The sequence below is a fragment of the Lagopus muta genome, chromosome 30 (genome assembly GCF_023343835.1).
Source record: "Lagopus muta isolate bLagMut1 chromosome 30, bLagMut1 primary, whole genome shotgun sequence".
Taxonomy (NCBI): domain Eukaryota; kingdom Metazoa; phylum Chordata; class Aves; order Galliformes; family Phasianidae; genus Lagopus; species Lagopus muta.
This window is the reverse complement of record NC_064462.1, coordinates 1,790,152-1,818,101: the sequence shown is the minus strand read 5'-3', so window position 1 is coordinate 1,818,101 and position 27,950 is coordinate 1,790,152. Positions and strand designations below refer to the sequence as shown.

The following is a 27,950-nucleotide window of genomic DNA, read 5'->3' as shown; positions in this document are numbered from 1 at the left end:
GGCTTGAGAATGAAGGGATCAGAAGGGGAAAGTCTGGCCATCGTGGGGTGACCACGGGTAATCATGTGGGTCACATGGGGCAAAGATGGTGTTGTGATGGGGTGACAAAGAGGTGACCGCTGGGTGACCACAGTGGGGTGTCATTGGGTGACCACAGTAAGGAAGGGGAAGGAGCACAGAGTCAGCACCTCAGCGAGTTCTAATTGAGAAGGGGACAGAGCAGGCTGTGCAGCGGCAGCAGGGAACGTGGTGGCAACACAAAGGGAAACTCTAGCTGCTGGCTGGGGAGTGCAGGACATGCTGGTGGAGCAGCAGTGTGGGGCAGCTCGTAATTCAGAATCCCTGCAGGGAAAGGCAGGACCAGAGTGGTTTTTGGGCTCCTCTGAGTACAGTGATGTCACTGGGGGAATGAGAAATTACCTGGAGTGGTTGGATCAGGGTGCCCTGAAACTGAGCGAGACAAGGTCAGCATGGTCACAGCTCAACACCACTGCATCCCCCAGCACAGCCCCAGCTGCTCCTGCTCACCTCCAAGAGCACTGAGACACTGAGGCCTGACCATGGCTACGGCCAGCATCAACACAGGCACCGTCCTCATGGTCAAGGTCGTGCAGATGAATGGTGCCTGCAGCCACAGGAGCCCGCTGTGATGAGGGTGAGCGTCCCGTGTGCCATCATAGCCCCACATCCCCATCCTGACCCACACATCCCCTTATGTGGGTCCTGTCCTTGGGGCGCTTGCTCAGAGGAAGCCCGGCCCAGCCCCACTGCTGACCTGTGTCACTGCAGCGTTTGCAGCCCTGTGCAACAGCGCTGTGAGGTCTGGGAGGTCCGTGAGGGCAACCGTGGGTGACCATGGGGTGATCAGAGGGGACCACGGGGAGAACATGATGGGACCATGGTAAGACATAAGAGGCAATATCCCATAAGGATGGGGGGGCAAAGAGGTGATTATGGGGGTATCTTGGGATAACCAGGTGAGAGCAGGGGGACCATTGGGTGACCATGAAGTTACTATGAAGGAAGTGTGAAGGAACCATGGAGAGACCATGGGCAGAATATTGTGTGGCCACAAATTGACCATGCAATGACACTGGGATGAGCATAGAGCGACCACAGGCCAGAAAGGATGGGAAGAGCCTGGGAAGTGGTACAGGAAGCAACTGAGCGTGTCCCACAGAGCAGATAGCAGCAGGGCTGGGTGGAATCACTGGTGTATGGAGAGAGCTCTGCGTCACAGGGCTCCCTCTTACATTTGGCCACCATGAAATACTGGAGGGGGAAGAGAAATGAAATGAAATGAAATGAAATGAAATGAAATGAAATGAAATGAAATGAAATGAAATGAAATGAAATGCTGCCCCGGCCACCTCTGAGAGAAGTGAGACCCTGTGAGCGCCCTGGGCCCGGCTGTGGGCGCTGTGAAAATCATCTCAAGATGAGAGGTGCTTGTGCCAAGCAGGGCCTCCTGCGAGGAGAGGTAACATCCCGGGTGCCCTCACTGTCTGCATCCCAATCCTGCCCCACGCATCCCCTGAATGGGCACCTGCCCTTGGGTGCTGGAGCAGAGATGGGGTGACAAACAGGTGAGCGTGGTGAGAGCACTGGAGGATCGTGGGTTCGCTATGAATGGACCGTGGGGATCATGGATCAAAAGGGGGAGCGTGGAGTAAGCGAGAGGGGGCTGGAGCAAATAGCGGGTGACAATGAGAAGACTATGGGCAGACAGTGGCATTTCTGTCCATGCGGAGACGACAGGAGTAATATGAGCGGAACATGGAGTGAGAAAGGGATGATAAAGAGTTGAGCTTGGTGCGAGTACGGTGAAACCGCGTGGTAACCACGGAGTGACCGTGGCAATGTCATGGAGGGAGCACGGGGCCATCCGTGGGGCTCAGGCAGTGGTGGAGCACTGCGAGCGATACGGCTGTTCCCAGGCAGAGCAGCGGCAGCGAGCATTCCTCGGAGCAGACAGACAGACAGACAGACAGACGGATGGCACACGAGACAGCGCCGTCACGCCCGGGCTGATGGAGGTACCCGCAACGGAGATCTGCCTGGAGACGGGTGATGCCGCCCAGCCCAGGCACTCCCTGCTCCGGAGCAGCGGCGCGGGCTGCCGGCACCCTTCATCCTCCTCCGACAGCAGCCATGGGGAGCGGCCGTGTGGTGGCGGCCGGGGCCGTGCTGGTGGCACTGGTGGCGCTGGGAGCACGGCTGGCCGCTGGCACGCGGCCCTCGGGTGAGCGCGGAGCGCCGGGGTGCGGATGGTGCAGGCCGGTCCCTGCCGGGCTCTCCCGGCACCCATCCCAGCCCCGCGCGCAGCGCTCGGAGCCCCGGGGCTCCGGGACGCCAGCGGCACCGCAGCCGTGGGGGGCGCGGGGTGCGGCCGGGACGGAGCGAGGGCGGGGAGGGGCTTTCGGGTCCGGCGGGGGGCCGCTGCGCTCCGTGACGGCGCCCTCTCCCCGCAGCGTTTTTCCAGTGGAGCGCTACAGTTGAGTGCCACTTCCTCAACGGCACCGAGCGGATGAGGTTCCTGGTGAGGCACGTCTACAACCGGCAGCAGTACGTGCACTTCGACAGCGATGTCGGTCTCTTCGTGGCCGACGCGGTGCTGGGAGAGCCTTCTGCTCGGCTCTTCAACAGCCAGCCGGACGTGCTGGAGAAGAACAGGGCTGCGGTGGAAATGCTCTGCAACTACAACCACGAGATCGTGGCCCCTCTGACGCTGCAGAAGAGAGGTGAGCTCACGCGTCCCCACAGCTCGCGACGGCACAGCGCTGATGAGCACGCGGCGCTGCCACAGCCTGTCCCCAACGCTCTCCCTCTGTCCCCCGGCAGAGCCCAAGGTGAGGATCTGTGCGCTGCAGTCGGGCTCCCAGCCCCAAACCGACCGGCTGGCTTGCTACGTGACGGGCTTCTACCCCCCCGAGATCGAAGTGAAGTGGTTCCAGAATGGGCGGGAGGAGACGGAGCGCGTCGTGTCCACGGACGTGATGCAGAACGGAGACTGGACCTACCAGGTGCTGGTGCTGCTGGAGACCAGCCCACGGCACGGGGACAGCTACGCGTGCCGGGTGGAGCACACCAGCCTGCGGCAGCCCATCAGCCAGCTCTGGGGTACGGCCCCGAGCCCCTGTCAGCGCTGGGGGGAGCGGGAGCGTGGCCTTCAGAACCTGAGCTCCCCTTCCTGTCCCTGCAGAGCCGCTGGTGGATGTGGGCAGGAGCAAGCTGCTGCTGGGCGTCGGGGGCTTTGTGGTGGGGCTCGTCTACCTGGCGCTGGGGCTCTTCCTCTTCCTGCACAGTAAGAAAGGTGAGCAGTGGGGCAGCGGGGCTGTGCTGTGGGGAAGGAGATGGCGGCGCTGAGCTGTGACCATGCTCGCTCAATGTGACCGTGACCTTGTCTCGCTCAGTTTCAGGGCACCCCGATCCAACCACTCCAGGTAATTTCTCGTTCCCCCAGTGACATCGCTGTACCGAGGAGCCCCAAGCTCACTGCGGTCCTCATTTCTCCCCCTTTCCCTGCAGGGATCCTGAACTAGCAGCTGCTGCTCCACCAGCATGTCCTGCACTCCCCAGCCAGCAGCTGGAGTTTCCCTTTGTGTTGTCACCACGTTCCCTGCTGCCGCTGCACAGCCTGCTCTGTCCCCTTCTCAATTAGAACTCGCTGAGGTGCTGACTCTGTGCTCCTTCCCCTTCCTTACTGTGGTCACCCAATGACACCCCACCGTGGTCACCCAGTGCTCACCTCTTTGTCACCCCATCACAACACCATCTTTGCCTCATGTGACCCACACGATTACCCCACGCTCACCCCACGTTGGCCAGATTTTCCTTCTGATCCCTTCACTCTCAAGCCATTTTTCCCCCTGAGACTCCTTCCTATCAACCCCGCGGTCACCCAATGTTGCCACCATGTTCTCAGCATGCCAACCCCTGTCCTCACCATGATTACCCCGCGGTCATCCCAGAGATACACATTCTGCACCCACTTTCTCCCCCATGAACACCTCATGGCTGTGTTACGGTTAGGCCGTGACACCTGGCGATCACTCGGTGTCCCCATGGAAATGACCTCGCAGTGTTCTGGTTCCAGCTCAGACACTGCCAGTAGCACACTGGTTTTTTGGCTGTTGCTGAGTGATGGAGCGCTCCTGAGGCCGGGCCACGAAGAGGGGAAGAACCATTGCCATGATGACGTGGAGCCAGGACAGGCGTCCTCATCCAAGGATACGTGACGCCATGCGGAAGGCCTTGAATCTGTGTGGAGCTGGGCAGAATACAGATGATGCTTGACGCTTGGGGATTGGCTGGGCGTTGGGTGGAGGGTGCTGACATGCCTTGCCCCATGGCCACCCCATGCCCACCTCTTCACAACCTCCTTCCCACCTGACGCTCCTCCCCGGGATCCTATCGTGTTTCCCTCTGTGTTCCCTTCACTGTCATCCCATGCTCACCCCACGCTCACCCCGCGGCCTCGCCATGATCCCACCCCTCGTGATCACCGCGTGTTCCCTCTGTCATCCATCGCTGAGGAAAACGCTCCGAATCATAGATTTTTAAGCAGGCAAAGATCTTTGTGATAGCAGCAAAGTCTGTCCATCATTGCAACAACGGGCCCCTCCTGGCCAACGGGAGAAATTGCACAGCAGTCCATTCATTCAGTTCCATCCCCGGGTCCGACGCGGTAATTCCTCTCCTGGCTCAGGTTGGTTGAGCTTCTCCTGGTCACCACCTTCCCGACGCTGTTGCCGCAATAGAAGGTCTGTTCCCAACTTGTTGTTTTTAGGTATGGCCTGTGCTTTCCTACAGAGGTAGGAGGGCAGTGTTTCCAAAGGGAAGCACATTGGTTCCGTGCTGCGCTGGGCTCTCCCCGCCCTGCCTGTTTCCTTTGCCTTGTGCCCGTCTCAATCCTACCTGAGCCGAAACGCCCCAATCTGCACTTTACTCCGTTCAGCAGCTTTCTTTGTGAGAAACAACTTGTATCACTGTTTCGCAGGAAGGTTTTCAGTTCAGTCAGGGCCTGGACTACATACAGAAAGCACTGGAAACTTCCACTGCAAAAACACCACCCGCCTCTCGCGTTTTCCAACCTTATTGATTCCGTGATCCAAACGCCAACCCCAGCTCGGGTCGGTATGAAAAAGGGCTCCAAAGGGAAGTGCCAGTGGCTTTCAGCTTCATTTGGAATGTCTTTCAAAAGCCCATGCGCAGAGGGAGCCTGCTCCATCCCTACGCCCTGAGCCAAGCACACATTCTCATCAAACACTCCCCACCGAGGGCTCATCCCAACAACTGCTGCCCATGGGAGGCTCCGTGTTGCCTCATCTGCCTCTCCTGAGGAGTATGGAAGGAAAGTAGGAAGGGAGGCAGGGAGGGATGGAGGGAGGGAGATAAGAAGGGAGTAAGGGAGGAAAGAAGGAAGGGGGGAAAGAAGGAAGGAAGGGAGGGAAAAACTCAAAATGAAGAAGAGATGGGGGCATTTGACCCGGTGCAGTGAGCAAAATTGGAGGTGAAAAGGCAATAAATGGTGCCGTGGACCATGGGGGGGTGAGTGGGATCATAGAATCATAGGATGTCAATGGCGGCACTGATCCTCACACAGGTAAAACACAACCAGACGCCCATAGGCACCAATGCAGCTCCTTGGCCACGCCCCGCGCCGTAACCTGGCCACGCCCCCTGGGTCGTCTCAGTTTTAAAGCCACGCCCCTAACCTTCCTGGCCACGCCCCCATGACCTGCGGCCGTCGCTTAGTGGCTAAACCACGCCCTTTCCGTTTGGCCACGCCCCCGCACGCTGCCGGTCTGATTCGGAAGCCACGCCCATCGCCGTTAACCACGCCCTTTGGTTCTATAAGCCACGCCCCCTTTCTGTCCTGGCCCCGCCCCGTCCCGCGCTGCTCTTTGCCCGCACCGCGCCCGGTGCCGCTCCCGAAGCCACCGAACGGACCCGGTTCCGGCCCCCGGACTCACGGGCCCGCTGCCACACCCGGACCGCACCGCGGACCCATGGACGGCGGTCTGCAGCCCGGATCCCCGCAGCCGGTACCGGAGCCGCGCTCCGGACTCGCGGAACCAGACCCGAACGCGGGCGCCGACCCGGCGCCCGGACCCGCGGACGCGGAGCCCGATCTGAATCGCGGTCCCGAGGACGCGGACCCGGATCGGCGTCCCGACGCCGCGGAACCGGTTGCGGACCCGGCGCCCGCCCCGTGCCGTTGGTTCCTGGAGGGCCGCTGCCGTTTCGGGCCGCGCTGCCGCCACCCGCACCCGGGGCGGAGTCCGACCGCCGGCACGGAACCGGCAGCGACGCGGGAGGAACCGGCAGCGGCGGGGAAGAAGCCGCCGCTGCGCCGCGCCGCCGCCGTCCTCAGCCGCCTGCGCTGGGACCCTCGAGCGGAGCCCGCGGCCGCCACCGTGGAGTACCGCGACCGCTTCGTGGGCGTCGTGGAGCGGCCGCTGCTGGAGTTCTTCACGGGGCCGCTGTGCGACGCGGGGCCCGCGGACCTGGCGGTGCCCGAACACCGCATCGTGCGCATCCGCTACCGCGGGCGCTGCGTGTGGGACCGGGAGAAGCGCATCGATCGCGTGTTCGGGTCGGGGGGGGGATGGGGACCATGCGGGAGGTGCTGGAGGAGCTGGGGGAGGGCTGGGGGGAGTGAGGGAGGGGGACGAACCCCCGAAATGCCGTCGGGGGCCCTTCTGTACCCCGGAGGTGACGGTGAGGTCCCCTCTGTGCTGGGGACGTGGGGATGCGCACACCTGGAGGAGCCCTTGGCTGCAGTGACGTGGGCACAGGGGTCCCTTCTGTACCCAAAAAAGGGCACCCAAATCCCTTTTGCATTGGGGATGACGACATGGGGACGTGCACATGGGATCCTCTTGGGCACAGCTTCACGGACATGGCGCACACACGCATGGGGGCCCTTCTGTACCCTGGAAGTGACACGGACGTCCCTTTAGCACTGGGATAACGTGGTGGTGATATGAACGCCTCACCCTGTTCTGTAGTCCCATGGTGACACTGAGGTCCTCTCAGCACCGGGGATATCGGGGACCCTTCTGTGCCACAAAGACACGGAGATGGACACTTGGACCCCAGAGGTGACAGTGGTGTCCCTTAGGCATCAGGGACAGAGATGTGGGGGACCCTTCTGGTACCCCAAAGGTGACACTGAGGTCCCCTCAGCACTGAGGACAGGAAAACCTGGACCAGGACACCGGGGTCCTTTTGTCATGGGGATGAGGACGCACCGGGCGTCCCTACCGTACCCCAAAGAAAGTGGAACTGAGGTCTCCTTGGCTCCTGGCAACAATGACATGGGGACGTGGCACCTGGACACATTCTGTCCTCCATGGGTGACACCGAGGTTGCCTTGGCACAGGGGACACGGGTATGGCGACGTGGACATTGGGTCCCTCTTGGCCAAGGGGGGGACATTGATGCCAAAGCCCCCTGAGCTCTGTCACTACACTACAGGGACATGGACAGAGGGTCCGTTGTCCACGGGTGTGCATTCTGTACCCAAAGGCACCAGAATCCCTTCGGTGTCAGGGATGAGGATATGTGAACACGGACACTGGGTCCTCTTGGCCATGGGGTGCTGTTCACTGTTCTGTTACCATTTCTGCTCAGAGGGAAAAGATAGAAGGCCTTGGGAGGTCACCTGATGGCCCTTTTGATCGTCTGGCTCACCTCTGTTGCCCGTCTGCCTCAGCATGAGAGTGAGGCCTTTGGCTTTTGGATGCTCTCTCTTTGCATTTGATTTGTTAGCTCACATTCTAATGATCTTGTATTATGTTGTATTATAGCGCGTTATCTTGCATTCCGATATCTTTTCTAGTCAATTCGTTTGTTTCCTTTCAGACCGTCGCTTCTGTTCTGTTTTAGAGCCCATCTCTTTATCCTTTTTCCCATTTCCATTCTCAGGGTGCAGATCCACAGATCCCCCCACCCGCCAGTCACGGAACCAGGCCGAACCAGCCCACAGAGCGCTGACATTGTGGACGAGGTGCCACAAGATAAGGCTGAGTAGCTCAGCGGTGGTAACGGCGGTAGGAGGACGGTTGGATGGGATGATCCTGTAGCTCCACTCCAGCGCTGTGTTTCCATGGCTCTATCACTGCTCTGAGCTGCTCTCTGTGTCTGGGCCGTTTTGCTTCAGGCGCTCCCTGCTCTCACTGCACAGAGCTGCTCTCTGAACTGCACACTGCACCTGTAGTGCCACTGTTTTCTTAACGCCATTCTCCTCTGCAGTTCCCTGCAGTTTACAAAGAATCACAGAACCACCGAATGGCTTGGGTTACAAGAGACTTTTCAGATCATCGAGTTCCAATCCCCTGCTCCAGGCAGGGACACCTCCCACAGCCCTATCCTGCCTGGCATTGAATGCCTCCAGGCCGGGGGCATCCACAAGCTGCTCCCTGTCAGGAAATAATTTCCTCCTAACATCCAATCTAAATCTACCTCCTTCCACTTTAAAGCCGTTTCCCCTCATCCTGTCGCGACTCACCCTTATCAAACAGCCCCATCCCAGCTTTCACGGAGGCTCCCTTCAGGTACTGCCCACGACTTCAGCTCGCCGCTCGCCGGGCACCGACGGAAGCTGCTGGCAGCTCACCCCGTTTCTCCCTGCAGAAGAGGCCTCTGCACGCCCAGCACCTTCACGCTGTCTGCATTAACAACACCTTCAGCGGGTCACACGCCTCTCTCACTCCTTCCATTTCTTTCTACGCCCTTTTTCTTGCCAAGCCGCCGCCCACCGTAAAGACGCGCCGTTTGCAGTAAGCAAAGCGCTCTACTGCAGCCGCTCCCATCGCTTCCCGCAGCGCTGTGGAACGGGACAGGACGGGACGCGGCGCAGCACAGTGCGGGCCGGGCCTCAGCCCCTGCTCTCGGCCGCCCCCGCGCAGCGCTGCCGCAGCCCCGCGCCGTCCGCGCGTCCCGCCGGCCCGCCACCCACCGCCCCCCGGCTCCGCGCCGCAGCCCCGGATACGAACTGCGGCTGCGGCTGCGCCACTCGCGCCCTGTCGTAGCGCCCCCCGCCCGTCCGCACTCCGCTTCCGCTGCAGGCCGGACGTGACGTCATCATCGCGCGCGGTGCCGTCACGGCGCGTCGCTCGCTCCGCCGGGTTTCTCCGCTGCGATCGTTCCCCGCTCCGTCCCGCGGCTTCCTGCGCTGCTCCACGGCCTGAAGCCGCACCGGGCTGCGTTTCCCGCAGGCGCTGCCCGCTGTCCCCGGGGCGAAGCGCCGCCCGGGTGACGGCTGAGATCCTCTCCCGTGTCGCCGTTTGCTGCCAGCCGCCTCGGGCTCTTCGTGCCGAACGGGAGCTGCTGAGTCCCGGCCTGGCCCACTGATGGATCGCCTGGCAGCGGGCCGGTCAGCCCTGGGAGCGCAGGTAGCGGCCGTGCAGCGGTGTGATCGGAAGGGGTGGCCGCACCGCTCTTGGATCCCGTGGAAGGGCCTTCCTGGAGATCCTTCCTTCTCCCCGTGCGCCGAGATGTTCACAGATCGGTGAGCAATCTTCCTGCTTGTCCCTTTGCTGTTCCACTTCTGTGTCTCTTTCTCGCTGTGCTGTAACAGCCGCCCAATAGCATCACTGCTCCACAGCGCCACACCAAAATGTCATTGCCGCGTAGCAACGCTCCCCCACGCTGCTCCCCCCTAACAACGCTGCCCCGTAGCATCATCGCTCCGCTGTGTCCCTGCCCCATGGCGTCACTGCTTCTGTGGGAACTGTGGAGTCCCGGCCAGATCCACTGATGGATTGCCTGGGAAAGGACTGGTCAGCCCTGGCAGCACAGGTGAAGGTGATTTAGCTGTGTGAGAGGAAGGCTTTGAGCCTGGCTGCACTCCCTTAGACCCCATCAACGGGCTGACAGCCACTGGGGAGGATCTGTGGTTGGAGATCCTTCCTTGGTGGAGCTTTCCCCTGCGAACCTGGAATCTTCTGATGGGGTGAGCAGTCTTCTTTCTTTATAGCATCTTTTGCCTGCGTGATGAAGTTGACAAAGAACAAAACCCTCCAATTTCTCTCCTGATGAACGGTTTAGTTGCTTTTTATCCTTTCTTTATTTCATACTTTGGAAAAGAGAGGTCAAACTCTTATTTCTCTGTGGTACAGGATTTTAGAACCTGTTTTTAGGGTCTTGCTTGAAAAACAGTGTGAAATAGAAGGGGTTGCACTGGATGATCTTGTATGTCTTTTCCAAGCTTGGTGATTCTATGATGGTATGAAGTGATCAGCAGGACACTGGAGAGCTGATTTCATCTTCATTTTCATGGCTGTGAAATGCAGTTCTTTGTCCCTCTCCCACCGCACACAACGTACAACTGAGGTCTCCCATTCCTGGGAAGAGTTTTAGAATGGCTTCAGCTGAACGGGTCCTTAAGGCCTATCCAGTTCCAGTCCCCTGCTGTGGGCTGGTTGCCCCCACTGGATCTGGCTGCTCAGGGTCTCATCCAGCCTGGCCTTGGGAGCTCCCAGAGAGGAGGCATCCAGGGCTTGTCTTGGCAGTCTGTGCTGGGACCTCACCTTTGAGTAACAAATTACCCTCTAACATCTAACCTAAATTTCTCCTCTTTTAGTCTCTCAGGGAAGGGCTGTGTGTGGCAGGGAGCTTCACTGAGCCATGGGTTGAAGCCTTGAGAAGTTTTGGATGAATTTGGTATAGAGCAAACAAAGGCGATGACACAGCCTTTGAGAAATAGGTGCTTGGAGAAAGGGGCGAGCTGAGGAGTGCAGCATTCCTACTCGTGCTGCAGGAGGAAAGAGCAGGGGGAAGGGGAACCCACGCAGACTCAGACTGCACACGTGCTCCCAGAAGCTCTGCTGAGACAGAAAGGGTGGCTCCAGCCCCCTTCTGCTGCAGGCAGGCACGTGCTCATGTGTTGGTTCAGGCTGTTACCTTGGAATTCCACTACACAGCATGAACCAATGACTAAGCAGGTAGGGGTTGAGCTCCCGCAATCTGGTGGCTGAAAATACAACGTACATCATGACACATGTTCAATGCCTGCCACAGTGTAGATTGTTAAGACAATAAGGGCAATTACTGGCAGTCTTTTCTGCGCTTCTGTTGGGCCAGCACTTGATGTTCTTTCTCGAGGCGTATCTTCTACTGAGGATCGTATCAGAGAAAAAATTCCCCCTGCAAAACATAGATGTTGTCCTCATATTCCACAGCACTGTGAAACTCCACTGCTACCAGCATTGGACAGACAGCCGTCCAGCAGTTCTCTCTGCTGTCATAACACTCCACAGACTTGAGAGAGTTTCGCCCATCTCCTTCACAAACACGACCACCTGTTTACCACAGCAATGAACCAATTTGCAGCCTATTCTGGCTCGCAACAAAAAGCTTTTGGAATGCACCTATTGCCAGGGTGATCATACATCCAGAAATCATTCTCTGCTCTGTGATCAATGGAGACCTCGCTGCTGCCTGGTCTGTGACCACCCACAATGTAAATATCAAAAGATTGTGAGCTCAACATGGGGCCTCTGGTCCCATCTGGAGGCCATAGGGGAACTAACATCCCCTGTCATGCCATAAACTGTGCTGTATCCAGGTCTCTTCCTCAGGTGGCTCAGGCCTTGTAGCCCGTGTCACTTGTGAAAGCTTTTTCCCTCTATTAGGGACTATAAAGTTCTCTAAATTCCAAGTCCTTATTGGCATTTGTTGAATTATTTGTACTCCCGATCCTGTGGGAGGATTTTGGAAGCTCTGATCATCTCGTGGTTGTTTCCATAATCGAAGTAAAACATGATGAGGCTGCCGATCGATTTTGACAAAGGCAGCCCCTGCTCCTATGAGGGGTTTTCAGGACACGTGTAAAGAGCCCGATCAGGGTGCCTGTGGGGCAGCCTTGTGGTCTTAATTGGGGAAACCTTGGCTTCTTCTACCACTCGAACGCCTTGTTCTTAGGTGCTGTTTCCTCCAAATCAGCTACCAGCTGGGCAGCTTGTTGGATAAGGCCACTAGGGGGTTCAGTTTCAAACCTAAAGTTCCACAGAGGTGGGAAGGAGCCTGTTGTAAAATCAGGTCTCTCGTTGCCACCGTAAATTTTGTCAGGTCTGGGTTCTCCAAAGTTTCCTCATACGTTGCTTCTGTCATTCCTAATTCACGAATATAGGTTTGAAGGCCCTCCATGCATAAACCTGCGTGCAATGGAACGTCAGTCTTACTGGGCCAAGCCAGACGCCATGCTGCCATCAACCAATCTATCATGGAGTGGTTCTCATTACTGTATTGAATGGCAGTGTACAGCCTCTGTCTAAGGGCAGAATGTAAAGTAGTGGATGCCAGTTTGGAAACATCCAGCCCATTTAGCACGATACTCCCTGCCCCTAAAGCCCATAATCTGAGAAGCCAGGCTGATATGCTCTCTCTGGGCTTCTGTTGGAATTTCTGTACCAAATCCAGTAATTCTGTTGGCATATGAGAACAGGCTGTTACGTGTAGATGGGTCTGGGCAGGGGGCCACTGATCAAGGGGTGCCCCTGCTGGTCTACCCTGTATTTCTGTGTTTGTTTTTGAGTTATTATAGTGTTATATGTGTAGTGTTATAGTGTATATATGTGTTTGAGTTATTATAGGACAAATCTCAAAGGAATCCATTGCAGATGGAGCTTCGAGATCCGATTTGGAAGCTTTGTCTTTTGGATTGACCAGGTCCATCAGTTCAGGAACCTCGGTATCATTTGATAAAATGTTACAGACCTGCTTCATTGGGAACTTCAGGTTTGATTTTTTTCCCTGTCACTATTCCAAGTTGGAATTCTGATTTTTCAATCTCATCTCGTAATAGTTGATTTTCATTTTCTAAGGTATTAATTCTCACTTCAGCCTGATTTAAAGCATTAAATAGTGGCCATGCTACAGTGGAAGGCAGCAAGTCGGCATTCTTTCATAACTAATACTTCCTTATCTAAGCCATGTAAGTAATCCACCCTGTGGGATGGGGAAGAAATATTCCCAGTATTATTCAACTATAGTTGTGAGTTCATAGTAAGGTGATGCCAGAAATCCTGGGATCTGTCCAGGAATGGTTTTATCTAAGGGGGTAATAATTCTCCCCTTTGATCCATTTAAAGGCATTTCAAGGAAAGACATTTTCCTTTAATAGTTTAGCCTGCCTGGCTCATGAAAATGTAGAGCAAACAAAGGCAACGACTCAGCCTTTATTTGAGAAATAGTTTGCCATACGAAATAGATCAAAGGAAAATTAACTCACCCCTTCCAGTAACAGTTTGGAGGAATGCTGAGGAATACAGCATTCGTCTCGTGCTGCAGGAGGAAGGTGGGGGAAAGGGGAACTCAGACTGCACAAGCATTCCCAGAAGTATTGCTGAGACATAATGGTGGCTCTTGCCCCCCTCCACTCCAGGCGGTCACATGCTCATGTATTGCTTCAGGCTGTGGCCTTGGAATTCCACTACACGTGGACATATTTTGCATTAAAACCACCTGCACTGTGATAGTCTGGAGGGCTCAGCCTTCATTTTTGCTCTATAGGCTAGAGACAAGTCCCTGTTGATAGCAGGGGGTTGGAATTCGATGTCTGGGGAATCCAACCCACACCAAGATGCATGGATGGTCTGCTGTGGCAGTTGCACGGCAGCACTTTTCTGTTCTCTCCTCCTACCCGGCTGTGGTTCTGCCAATGGCAGCGGTTGCTGCACTCACTTTGGGAGGGCCTTTGCAGTACAGATTCCAGCCCACACAGCCACGCTCAGCTCTGAGCCACCAGCTGCGAACCCACATCCATGGGAGATACCCAAAAAACTCATCAGGACTTGTTTTGACTCTGGTCAGAACAGATTTTATTGCCATAGCAATGTCGGCTGTCCCGCAGGCAGCAGCGCACACAGAAAGCAGCGTACATCTCTTATGCCTTATTGCCCAATGCTGATCTCTTCCTCCTCATTGGCTGAATGCTTCAGGTTCACAAACCTTCCCGAGGCTCAGCTAAACACATCCATACCTGATGTATGCATACCTCAGGTTGCTATCCAAATCCTAGCTATCTAAACATGTATACTGCTAATTGCTTTGCTGCTTCTCCTACAATGCTCTATCGCTCAGGTCTTGTCTGTCCAGCACCCATAAATTACCCCATCCACCGCATCTCCGTGACCATAAAGTGCTGCAGCCATCTGCTGACCGTGCACAGACCATCAGAGACCTCTGGTGAAGTAAAAAGACCCCCCTGAAAACAACTGTTAGTAAAGTATTTATGCCCTTAGTTCTAATGCAGAAACAACATCCCATTCCCACATTACCAGTGTCCCGGAATGGCAGAAGATGGGGATAAAAGAATGCAGAATATGGAGGTTCTGCCACCACCCCTTTCCTCAGCAAACCATCAGTTGGGGTTTCTTCACTCTCTCCAACCACTGATTGTCATTATCTCTTAATTACCTCTGAGGCTTCTGCTGTTATTTCAGAGACGCTTGGGAAGCGGGCAGTGGTTCAAAAACCTCAAGGATTCTCACACTGCACAGCAGCTCATTTCTTTATGGGGCTGGATTATAAATGCAAATATTCGCTTGCCACAGGAGCCAGGCAGTGGGAACCTGGCAGCATATAACACTCTTAAATGTCTACAGATTGGTTGCAAATTCAGCCTTGAGAAAAGAAGACTGAGAGGGGAGCTGATCCAGGTCTGTAAATATCTGAGGTGTGGGGGGCAGAATGGCGAGGACGGACTGTTTTCAGTGGGGAGTGGAGACAGGACAAGGGGAAACGGACACAAAGTGCAGCATAGGAAGTTGTGCAGCAATGTGCAAAGGAACGGCTGTGCAGTGAGGGGAGGAGCGCTGGAACAGGCTGCAGGGAGGGGGGGGAGTCTATGGGTCCCAGTGGGTCCCAACGTGTCTCTATGGGTCTCAATGTGTCTCTATGGGTCCCAGTGTGTCTCTATGGGTCCCAATGTGTCTCTATGGGTCCCAACGTGTCTCTATGGGTCCCAATGTGTCTCTATGGGTCCCAACGTGTCTCTATGGGTCCCAATGTGTCTCTATGGGTCCCAACGTGTCTCTATGGGTCCCAGCGTGTCTCTATGGGTCCCAACGTGTCTCTATGGGTCCCAACGTGTCTCTATGGGTCCCAGCGTGTCTCTATGGTCCCACTGTTCACTGGAACAGGCTGCCCAGGGAGGTGGTGGAGTCTATGGGTCCCAGTGGGTCCCAACATGTCTCTATGGGTCCCAATGTGTCTCTATGGGTCCCAGCGTATCTCTATGGGTCCCAATGTGTCTCTATGGGTCTCAATGTGTCTCTATGGGTCCCAGCGTGTCTCTATGGGTCCCAGCGTGTCTCTATGGGTTCCAATGTGTCCCTATGGGTCCCAGCGTGTCTCTATGGGTCCCAACGTGTCTCTATGGTCCCACTGTTCACTGCTGCCCATGGAGGTGGTGGAGTCTCCTTCTCTGTTGATGTTCCAACCTGCCTGGATGCTGAGCTGTGCGACTGCTGTAGGAACGGCTTTGGCAGGGGGTTGGACTCGATGATCTCTGGAGCTCCCTTCCAACCCCTACAATTCTGTGATGCTGTGATTCTGTGAAATGAGTTTCCAAGGCTGTGTTTCTGCATTAGATGTCAAAAAGGGGGAACTGGTCTGAAGAAGCAGAGCGTAATGTTTGTATGTAATGTTTCTATTTTGTACCTTGTCCTTAGAAACAGCTGGCATGAAGAGGTAGAAATACCACACACGTTAGCAGCATGTTTTAGAAACAGAGTTGCTGAATTATATGATTAATTCTCACTTGCAAAACTGCAGTAGTTTTTAAACGTTTTCGAATAGTACAGGTATGATTATGGGCTGGAAAGGATGTTCTAAGGCTGTTTGGATAAGAGACCCTGAGCAGAAGAAAAGCAGAGTTAGCAACCATCAGAGAAGCCAACAGGGCCACACAGGGCCAGGTGGTCTCACTCTGTGGGAGGGAACTGATGGCTGCCAGGAGGTTCCTCCGTGTCGCTGTAGTTCCTGGCTACCAAGAGAAGACTGTGGGCCACCGTAAGGGGGCGGTGAGCTGCCATGGAGCCTCCCCTCGGTCTCCTCTATGGGCAGAACAACCCAGAGAGCTCAGGTGCTGCTCATCCCCTCCGCCCTCGGGACCGTTCCCCGTCGTGTCAGCCGCACTGCAGGAACTCTGTCGTTGTTTTCTCTCCGTCTCTGGAGGAGTTCCAGGAGGGTGGAGATGCGGCACTTGGGGACGGGGCTCGGAGCGACGGAGAAGGACGGGCTGGAGTCGGGTTGGCGATCCAGAGGTCATTTCCACCCCTGGGGTCTCAGTGCCTCTCTGCATCCAACCCATCCTCGCTGGGAGGAGCGTGCCGCGCATCCCACACCGCTGTGCTCCAGCGCTCAGGCGGGGCTCCCACCGCCGCCCTTGGCCGCGCTCTGACGGCCGGCTCCCGCCCTTACCCTTATCGTCGTTCCGTCCCTTCCTCTGCGCTTTCGCTTTCCCTTTTGACAACCCTCGGGAGCGAGCTCTGCCCGGCACCCGGTGACGTTACCCGCGCTCTCGGTCTCCATTGGCCAGGCTGTGGCGGAGGCACCAATGGGGACGCGGGGCGGGGCCGGAGGTGTCCTGCAGAGCGGTGCCATGGGTCCGAGCGAGGCGGTGCTGCTGTGGCTGCTGCTGGGGGTCCTGGGCGAGGCGGCGTGCGGTGAGCGTTGCGGGAACGGGCTGCCCCCGGCACCGGGACCCGCGGCTCCTCGCTCCTGGGCTGCGTCCGCGGGATCCCTGCCCGCGGTTCATGACTCTGGCGCCATGTGTCCCGCAGAGTCGCACTCCCTGCGGTACTTCCTGACGGGGATTACGGATCCCGGACCCGGGATGCCGCAGTTCATGGCCGTCGGCTACGTGGACGGCACACCCTTCGGGAACTACGACAGCGAGCGCCGGACGGTGCAGCCCATCGTGGACTGGCTGCCACAGGAGGACGTGAAGCACTGGGATGCGGAGACCAAGAAGGCCCGGAGCGGTGAGCTGGATTTCTACGTGGCTATGGACTGGCTCCAGGAGCACTACAACAAAAGCAGAGGTGAGCTGCAGTGGGCTGCAGGGCTGGGATGGGGGATCCGTGGGGCAGGGGCTCTATGGGGTGTCTGTCAGCCCCACTGAGGCCTGGCTGTGCCCCCCATGCAGCTGTGCTGGGCAATCCATGTGTGGTGTCACTCTCCCTGGGATGCCCCGTTCCTGAGCCCACTCACCCCATCCCAGCTCCATGGTGCCTGTAGGATCCCACAGCCCAAGAAGCCCCTCACTGCCCACCCCGCTGTGTCTCAGGGTCTCACACGCTGCAGAAGATGTTTGGCTGTGACATCCTGGAGGATGGCAGCATCTGAGGGTATGATCAGTTTGCATTTGATGGGAGGGACTACATGGCCTTTGATATGGACACAATGACGATCACTGCGGCCAACGCGGTCGCACAAATCACCAAGAGGAATCTGGAGGATGAAGGGACGTATGCTGAGAGATGGAAGCACGAGCTGGGGACCGTCTGCATTGAGAACTTGAGGAGGTACCTGGAGCACGGGAAGACTGTGCTAAAAAGGAAAGGTGAGGTCGGGAGGGGGACATGAGGTGGGTGTGGGGCAGGGGCTTGGCGTGGGGAGCTCGGCCTGGCCTACAATGTCACCCATCTGCAGAGCGGCCCGAGGTGCGAGTGTGGGGGAAGGAGGCTGACGGGATCCTGACTTTGTCGTGCCGCGCTTATGGCTTCTACCCACGGCCCATCGCCATCAGCTGGATGAAGGACGGTGTGGTCCAGGACCAGGAAACCCACTGGGGTGGCATCGTGCCCAACAGCGACGGCACCTACCACACCTTGGCCACCATTGATGTGCTGCCGGGGGACAGGGACAAGTACCGTTGCCGTGTGGAGCACGCCAGCCTGCTCCAGTCCGGCCTCTTCTCATGGGGTGAGCCTGGCAGTGGGGATACGTGGGGTTGGGGCTCAGAGTCCGCCCCTTCCTTTCCTGACAACGCCGCTCTCCCACAGAGCTGCAGCCCAACCTGAACCGCATCGTGGCTGTGGTGGTCATCGTCGCTGTGGTGGTCATCGTGGCTGTTGTCGCTGCTGTCACTGGATTGCTGGTGTGGAAAAGCAAGTCAGGTAAAGGCAGAGGGCTGTGGGCAGAAGGTGGGGGTGGCCCAAACCCCCTTGGGAGTGCTTGCGCTCTGACATGAGCCCAATGCTGACACTTCTTTCTGCAGGGAAGGATGAGAAAGGTGTCAGAGCTGCACTAGGTAAGTGATGAGGGCAGCACTGTCCCCTGCTGATGCTCGGGGTTGGGGCACTCTGGGGCCCCTCATTGCTTTGGGGTCACTGTGGTGGTGGTGGCATGATGCTCCATGCCCCATAGTGAGCACAGAGCCAGGGCTCATGGCTCTCCCTTGCAGGCCGTGATGGGGAATCCAGCCATTTGGCCACAGGTACAGTGTGGGACCGGGGGTCAGGAGGGGTCCCTGAGGTTGGAGGGGTCTCGATTCCCTGCATTCTTCTGTTGGACTCACAGCTGGGGCAATACTGGGCCCAGCTCTCCCTAGAGAGCCCCCAGAGCAGTGAGTCAGGACAGGGACGTGGCCACACATGACACCGTCTCTTCTCACCCCTGCAGGGAATGAATCTTCCATCTGAGTGCTGTGCTACTTCAGCTAGGCCTGCATGCGTTTGGAGTTTGTGGGTGTGTGTATCTCTGCTCAACCTCCTGAATCTTCTTGGGATGACATTCCTCTGCTCTGTTCTGTGGGGTTTGCATCTTCATCTCTCTCCTCTCTCTCTTCCTCTCTTTCTTTCCAAGCCATACCAGAATGTAACACAAGGCATAGCACCACAGCTTATTGCTAATTGGGTACATCATTGTGATTGCTCATATATTGAGCTTGACTGGAGTTACAGCACCAAATTGGGCATCCTTCAACCAAAGCTCAGCCCCTCCAGGGCCCTGACAGCTGAGAACAAGCTGGAGCATGAGGGGAGTTGTTTTCTGCCAAATTTCTTTGCACTCTTTGTGTGACGCCTTTCTAGTCAAATAAAGCTCAGCAGTTTGGATTGCTGGTTTGCAGCTCATCCTGCGTGGTGTCTGATTTGGGGTGGGGGGATCGTGTCCCCTTGCAGCTCAGGGCCTGGATGGGGCCCCATGGTGGACATCCTCTGCACTATCAGGCTGCTGCGTGTGTTGTCGGAGAGGTTCCCCAAGTCAGACATCACCTCTCCTTGCTGAATCCGTGCTGATGATTTTCTCCCCCTTTGTGTGGCTGGGAATGGTGTCTGGGATGAGCTGCTCCATCACCTTCCCAGGCACTGCAGTGAAGCCCTTTGCTCCCTGGGCCCTTCTTGCCCTTCCTTTGGGTGACATTTGGAGCTTCTAGGACCTTCTCCCAGTAACACTACTCAGGGATGATGAAGGCCTTGCTGTGAGGGTGCCAGTTCCCAGCATCCATGGCTGCACCTCATCAGGGCCCTCTGAACAACGCGATCCTCTCCCACCAGGGGAGCTCCTCTACTCCACCCTTTCCTCCTGCTGTCCAGGCTCTGGGATTCTATGATCCTATGATTCCAGAAGGGCAGTCTTGTGGCTTGGCACTGAGCTGATGAAGACACTTGGTACCTCGGTCTCTTTCATTTCCCATGTCCACGTGTTCCTCAGCCCTTCTTTTGCTCCCTATGTACGAACAGAACATCATGCAATCAAAAGATGCTATAAAGAAAGCAGACTGCTCACCCCATCAGAAGATTCCAGGTTCGCAGGGGAAAGCTCCACCAAGGAGGGATCTCCAACCACAGATCCTCCCCAGTGGCTGTCAGCCCGTTGATGGGGTCTAAGGGAGTGCAGCCAGGCTCAAAGCCTTCCTATCACACAGCTAAATCACCTTCACCTGTGCTGCCAGGGCTGACCAGTCCTTTCCCAGGCAATCCATCAGTGGATCTGGCCGGGACTCCACAGTTCCCACAGAAGCAGTGACGCCATGGGGCAGGGACACAGCGGAGCGATGATGCTACGGGGCAGCGTTGTTAGGGGGGAGCAGCGTGGGGGAGCGTTGCTACGCGGCAATGACATTTTGGTGTGGCGCTGTGGAGCAGTGATGCCATTGGGCGGCTGTTACAGCACAGCGAGACACAGAAGTGGAACAGCAAAGGGACAAGCAGGAAGATTGCTCACCGATCTGTGAACATCTCGGCGCACGGGGAGAAGGAAGGATCTCCAGGAAGGCCCTTCCACGGGATCCAAGAGCGGTGCGGCCACCCCTTCCGATCACAGCGCTGCACGGCCGCTACCTGCGCTCCCAGGGCTGACCGGCCCGCTGCCAGGCGATCCATCAGTGGGCCAGGCCGGGACTCAGCAGCTCCCGTTCGGCACGAAGAGCCCGAGGCGGCTGGCAGCAAACGGCGACACGGGAGAGGATCTCAGCCGTCACCCGGGCGGCGCTTCGCCCCGGGGACAGCGGGCAGCGCCTGCGGGAAACGCAGCCCGGTGCGGCTTCAGGCCGTGGAGCAGCGCAGGAAGCCGCGGGACGGAGCGGGGAACGATCGCAGCGGAGAAACCCGGCGGAGCGAGCGACGCGCCGTGACGGCACCGCGCGCGATGATGACGTCACGTCCGGCCTGCAGCGGAAGCGGAGTGCGGACGGGCGGGGGACGGGGCGCTACGACAGGGCGCGAGTGGCGCAGCCGCAGTTCGTATCCGGGGCTGCGGCGCGGAGCCGGGGGGCGGTGGGTGGCGGGCCGGCGGGACGCGCGGACGGCGCGGGGCTGCGGCAGCGCTGCGCGGGGGCGGCTGAGAGCAGGCGGTGAGGCCCGGCCCGCACTGTGCTGCGCCGCGTCCCGTCCTGTCCCGTTCCACAGCGCTGCGGGAAGCGATGGGAGCGGCTGCAGTAGAGCGCTTTGCTTACTGCAAACGGCGCGTCTTTACGGTGGGCGGCGGCTTGGCAAGACGGGCGTAGAAAGGAATGGAAGGAGTGAGAGAGGCGTGTGAGCCGCTGAAGGTGTCGTTAATGCAGACAGCGTGAAGGTGCTGGGCGTGCAGAGGCCTCTTCTGCAGGGAGAAACGGGGTGAGCTGCCAGCAGCTTCCGTCGGTGCCCGGCGAGCGGCGAGCTGAAGTCGTGGGCAGTACCTGAAGGGAGCCTCCGTGAAAGCTGGGATGGGGCTGTTTGATAAGGGTGAGTCGCGACAGGATGAGGGGAAACGGCTTTAAAGTGGAAGGAGGTAGATTTAGATTGGATGTAAGGAGGAAATTATTTCCTGACAGGGAGCAGCTTGTGGATGCCCCCGGCCTGGAGGCATTCAAGGCCAGGCAGGATGGGGCTGTGGGAGGTGTCCCTGCCTGGAGCAGGGGATTGGAACTCGATGATCTGAAAAGTCTCTTGTAACCCGAGCCATTCGGTGGTTCTGTGATTCTTTGTAAACTGCAGGGAACTGCAGAGGAGAATGGCGTTAAGAAAGCAGTGGCACTGCAGGTGCAGTGTGCAGTTCAGAGAGCAGCTCTGTGCAGTGAGAGCAGGGAGCGCCTGAAGCAAAACGGCCCAGACACAGAGAGCAGCTCAGAGCAGTGATAGAGCCATGGAAACACAGCGCTGGAGTGGAGCTACAGGATCATCCCATCCAACCGTCCTCCTACCGCCGTTACCACCGCTGAGCTACTCAGCCTTATCTTGTGGCACCTCGTCCACAATGTCAGCGCTCTGTGGGCTGGTTCGGCCTGGTTCCGTGACTGGCGGGTGGGGGGATCTGTGGATCTGCACCCTGAAAATGGAAATGGGAAAAAGGATAAAGAGATGGGCTCTAAAACAGAACAGAAGCGACGGTCTGAAAGGAAACAAACTAATTGACTAGAAAAGATATCGGAATGCAAGATAACGCGCTATAATACAACATAATACAAGATCATTAGAATGTGAGTTAACAAATCAAATGCAAAGAGAGAGAGCATCCAAAAGCCAAAGGCCTCACTCTCATGCTGAGGCAGACGGGCAACAGAGGTGAGCCAGACGCTCAAAAGGGCCATCAGGTGACCTCCCAAGGCCTTCTATCTTTTCCCTCTGAGCAGAAATGGTAACAGAACAGTGAACAGCACCCCATGGCCAAGAGGACCCAGTGTCCGTGTTCACATATCCTCATCCCTGACACCGAAGGGATTCTGGTGCCTTTGTTTGGGTACAGAATGCACACCCGTGGACAACGGACCCTCTGTCCATGTCCCTGTAGTGTTGTGACAGAGCTCAGGGGGCTTTGGCATCAATGTCCCCCCCGTGGCCAAGAGGGACCCAATGTCCACGTCGCCATACCTGTGTCCCCTGTGCCAAGGCAACCTCGGTGTCACCCATGGAGGACAGAATGTGTCCAGGTGCCACGGCCCCATGTCATTGTTGCCAGGAGCCAAGGAGACCTCAGTACCACTTTCTTTGGGGGACGCCCGGTGCGTCCTCATCCCCATGACAAAAGGACCCCGGTGTCCTGGTCCAGGTTTTCCTGTCCGAGGGGACCTCAGTGTCACCTTTGGGGTACCAGAAGGGTCCCCCACATCTCTGTCCCCAATGCCAAAGGGACACCACTGTCACCTCTGGGGCCCAAGTGTCCATCTCCGTGTCTTTGTGGCACAGAAGGGTCCCCGATATCCCCGGTGCTGAGAGGACCTCAGTGTCACCATGGGACTACAGAACAGGGTGAGGCGTTCATATCACCACCACGTTATCCCAGTGCTAAAGGGACGTCCGTGTCACTTTTAGGGTACAGAAGGGCCCCCATGCGTGTGTGCGCCATGTCCGTGAAGCTGTGCCCAAGAGGATCCCATGTGCACGTCCCCATGTCGTCATCCCCAATGCAAAAGGGATTTTGGTGCCCTTTTTTGGGTACAGAAGGGACCCCTGTGCCCACGTCACTGCAGCCAAGGGCTCCTCCAGGTGTGCGCATCCCCACGTCCCCAGCACAGAGGGGACCTCACCGTCACCTCCGGGGTACAGAAGGGCCCCCGATGGCATTTCGGGGGTTCGTCCCCCTCCCTCACTCCCCCCAGCCCTCCCCCAGCTCCTCCAGCACCTCCCGCATGGTCCCCATCCCCCCCCCCGACCCGAACACGCGATCGATGCGCTTCTCCCGGTCCCACACGCAGCGCCCGCGGTAGCGGATGCGCACGATGCGGTGTTCGGGCACCGCCAGGTCCGCGGGCCCCGCGTCGCACAGCGGCCCCGTGAAGAACTCCAGCAGCGGCCGCTCCACGACGCCCACGAAGCGGTCGCGGTACTCCACGGTGGCGGCCGCGGGCTCCGCTCGAGGGTCCCAGCGCAGGCGGCTGAGGACGGCGGCGGCGCGGCGCAGCGGCGGCTTCTTCCCCGCCGCTGCCGGTTCCTCCCGCGTCGCTGCCGGTTCCGGGCCGGCGGTCGGACTCCGCCCCGGGTGCGGGTGGCGGCAGCGCGGCCCGAAACGGCAGCGGCCCTCCAGGAACCAACGGCACGGGGCGGGCGCCGGGGCCGGAACCGGTTCCGCGGCGTCGGGACGCCGATCCGGGTCCGGGTCCTCGGGACCGCGATTCGGGTCGGGCTCCGCGTCCGCGGGTCCGGGCGCCGGGTCGGCGCCCGCGTTCGGGTCTGGTTCCGCGAGTCCGGAGCGCGGCTCCGGTACCGGCTGCGGGGATCCGGGCTGCAGACCGCCGTCCATGGGTCCGCGGTGCGGGTCCGGGTGTGGCAGCGGGCCCGTGAGTCCGGGGGCCGGAACCGGGTCCGTTCGGTGGCTTCGGGAGCGGCACCGGGCGCGGTGCGGGCAAAGAGCAGCGCGGGACGGGGCGGGGCCAGGACAGAAAGGGGGCGTGGCTTATAGAACCAAAGGGCGTGGTTAACGGCTATGGGCGTGGCTTCGGAATCAGACCGACAGCGTGCGGGGGCGTGGCCAAACGGAAAGGGCGTGGTTTAGCCACTAAGCGACGGGCGCAGGTCATGGGGGCGTGGCCAGGAAGGTTAGGGGCGTGGCTTTAAAACTGAGACGACCCAGGGGGCGTGGCCAGGTTACGGCGCGGGGCGTGGCCAAGGAGCTGCATTGGTGCCTATGGGCGTCTGGTTGTGTTTTACCTGTGTGAGGATCAGTGCCGCCATTGACATCCTATGATTCTATGATCCCACTCACCCCCCCATGGTCCACGGCACCATTTATTGCCTTTTCACCTCCAAATTTGCTCACTGCACCGGGTCAAATGCCCCCATCTCTTCTTCATTTTGAGTTTTTCCCTCCCTTCCTTCCTTCTTTCCCCCCTTCCTTCTTTCCTCCCTTACTCCCTTCTTATCTCCCTCCCTCCATCCCTCCCTGCCTCCCTTCCTACTTTCCTTCCATACTCCTCAGGAGAGGCAGATGAGGCAACACGGAGCCTCCCATGGGCAGCAGTTGTTGGGATGAGCCCTCGGTGGGGAGTGTTTGATGAGAATGTGTGCTTGGCTCAGGGCGTAGGGATGGAGCAGGCTCCCTCTGCGCGTGGGCTTTTGAAAGACATTCCAAATGAAGCTGAAAGCCACTGGGACTTCCCTTTGGAGCCCTTTTTCATACCAACCCGAGCTGGGCTTCGCGTTTGGATCACGGAATCAATAAGGTTGGAAAACGTGAGAGGCGGGTGGTGTTTTTGCAGTGGAAGTTTCCAGTGCTTTCTGTATGTAGTCCAGGCCCTGACTGAACTGAAAACCTTCCTGCGAAACAGTGATACAAGTTGTTTCTCACAAAGAAAGCTGCTGAACGGAGTAAAGTGCAGATTGGGGCGTTTCGGCTCAGGTAGGATTGAGACAGGCACAAGGCAAAGGAAACAGGCAGGGCGGGGAGAGCCCAGCGCAGCACGGAACCAATGTGCTTCCCTTTGGAAACACTGCCCTCCTACCTCTGTAGGAAAGCACAGGCCATCCCTAAAAACAACAAGTTGGTAACAGACCTTCTATTGCGGCAACAGCGTCGGGAAGGTGGTGACCAGGAGAAGCTCAACCAACCTGAGCCAGGAGAGGAATTACCGCGTCGGACCCGGGGATGGAACTGAATGAATGGACTGCTGTGCAATTTCTCCCTTTGGCCAGTAGGGGCCCGTTGTTGCAATGATGGACAGACTTTGCTGCTACCACAAAGATCTTTGCCTGCTTAAAAATCTATGATTCGGAGCGTTTTCCTCAGCGATGGATGACAGAGGGAACACGCGGTGATCACGAGGGGTGGGATCATGGCGAGGCCGCGGGGTGAGCGTGGGGTGAGCATGGGATGACAGTGAAGGGAACACAGAGGGAAACACGATAGGATCCCGGGGAGGAGCGTAAGGTGGGAAGGAGGTTGTGAAGAGGTGGGCATGGGGTGGCCATGGGGCAAGACATGTCAGCACCCTCCACCCAACGCCCAGCCAATCCCCAAGCGTCAAGCATCATCTGTATTCTGCCCAGCTCCACACAGATTCAAGGCCTTCCGCATGGCGTCACGTATCCTTGGATGAGGACGCCTGTCCTGGCTCCACGTCATCATGGCAATGGTTCTTCCCCTCTTCGTGGCCCGGCCTCAGGAGCGCTCCATCACTCAGCAACAGCCAAAAAACCAGTGTGCTACTGGCAGTGTCTGAGCTGGAACCAGAACACTGCGAGGTCATTTCCATGGGGACACCGAGTGATCGCCAGGTGTCACGGCCTAACCGTAACACAGCCATGAGGTGTTCATGGGGGAGAAAGTGGGTGCAGAATGTGTATCTCTGGGATGACCGCGGGGTAATCATGGTGAGGACAGGGGTTGGCATGCTGAGAACATGGTGGCAACATTGGGTGACCGCGGGGTTGCTGGGAAGGAGTCTCAGGGGGAAAAATGGCTTGAGAGTGAAGGGATCAGAAGGAAAATCTGGCCAACGTGGGGTGAGCATGGGTAATCGTGTGGGTCACATCGGGCAAAGATGGTGTTGTGATGGGTGATGGGGTGACAAAGAGGTGAGCACTGGGTGACCACGGTGGGGTGTCAGTGGGTGACCACAGTAAGGAAGGGGAAGGAGCACGGAGTCAGCACCTCAGCGAGTTCTAATTGAGAAGGGGACAGAGCAGGCTGTGCAGCGGCAGCAGGGAACGTGGTGACAACACAAAGGGAAACTCTAGCTGCTGGCTGGGGAGTGCAGGACATGCTGGTGGAGCAGCAGCTGCTAGTTCAGGATCCCTGCAGGGAAAGGGGGAGAAATGAGGACCGCAGTGAGCTTGGGGCTCCTCGGTACAGCGATGTCACTGGGGGAATGAGAAATTACCTGGAGTGGTTGGATCGGGGTGCCCTGAAACTGAGCGAGACAAGGTCACGGTCACATTGAGCGAGCATGGTCACAGCTCAGCGCCGCCATCTCCTTCCCCACAGCACAGCCCCGCTGCCCCACTGCTCACCTTTCTTACTGTGCAGGAAGAGGAAGAGCCCCAGCGCCAGGTAGACGAGCCCCACCACAAAGCCCCCGACGCCCAGCAGCAGCTTGCTCCTGCCCACATCCACCAGCGGCTCTGCAGGGACAGGAAGGGGAGCTCAGGTTCTGAAGGCCACGCTCCCGCTCCCCCCAGCGCTGACAGGGGCTCGGGGCCGTACCCCAGAGCTGGCTGATGGGCTGCCGCAGGCTGGTGTGCTCCACCCGGCACGCGTAGCTGTCCCCGTGCCGTGGGCTGGTCTCCAGCAGCACCAGCACCTGGTAGGTCCAGTCTCCGTTCTGGATCACGTCCGTGGACACGATGCGCTCCGTCTCCTCCCGCCCGTTCTGGAACCACTTCACTTCGATCTCGGGGGGGTAGAAGCCCGTCACGTAGCAAGCCAGCCGGTCGGTTTGGGGCTGGGAGCCCGACTGCAGCGCACAGATCCTCACCTTGGGCTCTGCCGGGGGACAGAGGGAGAGCGTTGGGGACAGGCTGTGGCAGCGCCGCGTGCTCATCAGCGCTGTGCCGTCGCGAGCTGTGGGGACGCGTGAGCTCACCTCTCTTCTGCAGCGTCAGAGGGGCCACGATCTCGTGGTTGTAGTTGCAGAGCATTTCCACCGCAGCCCTGTTCTTCTCCAGCACGTCCGGCTGGCTGTTGAAGAGCCGAGCAGAAGGCTCTCCCAGCACCGCGTCGGCCACGAAGAGACCGACATCGCTGTCGAAGTGCACGTACTGCTGCCGGTTGTAGACGTGCCTCACCAGGAACCTCATCCGCTCGGTGCCGTTGAGGAAGTGGCACTCAACTGTAGCGCTCCACTGGAAAAACGCTGCGGGGAGAGGGCGCCGTCACGGAGCGCAGCGGCCCCTCGCCAGACCCGACAGCTCCTCCCCGCCCTCGCTCCGTCCCGGCCGCACCCCGCGCCCCCCACGGCTGCGGTGCCGCTGGCGTCGCGGAGCCCCGGGGCTCCGAGCGCCGCGCGCGGGGCCGGGATGGGTGCCGGGAGAGCCCGGCAGGGACCGGCCTGCACCATCCGCACCCCGGCGCTCCGCGCTCACCCGAGGGCCGCGTGCCAGCGGCCAGCCGTGCTCCCAGCGCCACCAGTGCCACCAGCACGGCCCCGGCCGCCACCGCACGGCCGCTCCCCATGGCTGCTGTCGGAGGAGGATGAAGGGTGCCGGCAGCCCGCGCCGCTGCTCCGGAGCAGGGAGTGCCTGGGCTGGGCGGCATCACCCGTCTCCAGGCAGATCTCCGTTGCGGGTACCTCCATCAGCCCGGGCGTGACGGCGCTGTCTCGTGTGCCATCCGTCTGTCTGTCTGTCTGTCTGTCTGCTCCGAGGAATGCTCGCTGCCGCTGCTCTGCCTGGGAACAGCCGTATCGCTCGCAGTGCTCCACCACTGCCTGAGCCCCACGGATGGCCCCGTGCTCCCTCCATGACATTGCCACGGTCACTCCGTGGTTACCACGCGGTTTCACCGTACTCGCACCAAGCTCAACTCTTTATCATCCCTTTCTCACTCCATGTTCCGCTCATATTACTCCTGTCGTCTCCGCA

The 27,950-nt window shown here is 58.4% G+C and overlaps 6 protein-coding genes across 11 annotated transcripts; 3 read left to right on the top strand and 3 right to left on the bottom strand.

Annotated features, from left to right (window-relative positions):
• Nucleotides 1–32: 32 nt before the first annotated feature.
• LOC125685950 (class II histocompatibility antigen, B-L beta chain) lies at nucleotides 33–27,950 on the bottom strand. 5 transcript variants are annotated; one of them, XR_007373531.1, is made up of 6 exons: nucleotides 27,453–27,950; nucleotides 26,575–27,223; nucleotides 26,382–26,492; nucleotides 26,252–26,281; nucleotides 26,023–26,166; nucleotides 33–188 (listed from the first exon to the last, which is right to left on the bottom strand). XR_007373531.1 is itself a non-coding variant. In XM_048929491.1 (6 exons), the coding sequence occupies exons 1-6, from the start codon at nucleotides 27,622–27,624 to the stop codon at nucleotides 26,153–26,155; spliced, it is 876 nt and encodes a 291-aa protein (XP_048785448.1). In that variant the 5' UTR covers nucleotides 27,625–27,950; the 3' UTR covers nucleotides 23,750–26,152. The 5 variants fall into 5 exon arrangements, 4 of the variants coding, with proteins under 4 accessions (XP_048785448.1, XP_048785445.1, XP_048785444.1 ...); XM_048929491.1 differs by lacking the exon at nucleotides 33–188 and having other exon boundaries at nucleotides 23,750–26,166; nucleotides 26,575–26,853; nucleotides 26,954–27,223; XM_048929488.1 differs by lacking the exons at nucleotides 33–188; nucleotides 26,023–26,166 and adding an exon at nucleotides 23,750–25,592 and having other exon boundaries at nucleotides 26,575–26,853; nucleotides 26,954–27,223.
• LOC125685951 (class II histocompatibility antigen, B-L beta chain-like) lies at nucleotides 1,745–3,641 on the top strand. Of its 2 annotated transcripts, XM_048929493.1 has the most exons (6): nucleotides 1,745–2,242; nucleotides 2,472–2,741; nucleotides 2,842–3,120; nucleotides 3,203–3,313; nucleotides 3,414–3,443; nucleotides 3,529–3,641. In XM_048929493.1, the coding sequence occupies exons 1-6, from the start codon at nucleotides 2,071–2,073 to the stop codon at nucleotides 3,540–3,542; spliced, it is 876 nt and encodes a 291-aa protein (XP_048785450.1). In that variant the 5' UTR covers nucleotides 1,745–2,070; the 3' UTR covers nucleotides 3,543–3,641. The 2 variants fall into 2 exon arrangements, with proteins under 2 accessions (XP_048785450.1, XP_048785449.1); XM_048929492.1 differs by lacking the exon at nucleotides 3,529–3,641 and having other exon boundaries at nucleotides 3,414–3,466.
• Nucleotides 5,726–6,664, top strand: LOC125685949 (leukocyte receptor cluster member 9-like). The gene is given in 2 exon segments (XM_048929486.1): nucleotides 5,726–6,597; nucleotides 6,600–6,664. Coding segments are annotated over 2 exon segments (927 nt in total). The 5' UTR covers nucleotides 5,726–5,735.
• LOC125685973 (translation initiation factor IF-2-like) lies at nucleotides 6,688–11,000 on the bottom strand. The gene is made up of 4 exons (XM_048929506.1): nucleotides 10,912–11,000; nucleotides 9,003–9,602; nucleotides 8,516–8,675; nucleotides 6,688–8,263 (listed from the first exon to the last, which is right to left on the bottom strand). Exons 1-3 carry the CDS (start codon nucleotides 10,998–11,000, stop codon nucleotides 8,558–8,560), a joined length of 807 nt encoding a protein of 268 aa, XP_048785463.1. The 3' UTR covers nucleotides 6,688–8,263; nucleotides 8,516–8,557.
• LOC125685947 (class I histocompatibility antigen, F10 alpha chain-like) lies at nucleotides 15,563–19,091 on the top strand. Its single transcript, XM_048929485.1, has 7 exons — nucleotides 15,563–16,679; nucleotides 16,797–17,057; nucleotides 17,435–17,578; nucleotides 17,668–17,940; nucleotides 18,021–18,134; nucleotides 18,236–18,268; nucleotides 18,422–19,091. The coding sequence occupies exons 1-7, from the start codon at nucleotides 16,571–16,573 to the stop codon at nucleotides 18,613–18,615; spliced, it is 1,128 nt and encodes a 375-aa protein (XP_048785442.1). The 5' UTR covers nucleotides 15,563–16,570; the 3' UTR covers nucleotides 18,616–19,091.
• Nucleotides 23,023–23,706, bottom strand: LOC125685952 (leukocyte receptor cluster member 9-like). The gene has a single exon (XM_048929494.1). The coding sequence runs from the start codon at nucleotides 23,674–23,676 to the stop codon at nucleotides 23,023–23,025; it is 654 nt and encodes a 217-aa protein (XP_048785451.1). The 5' UTR covers nucleotides 23,677–23,706.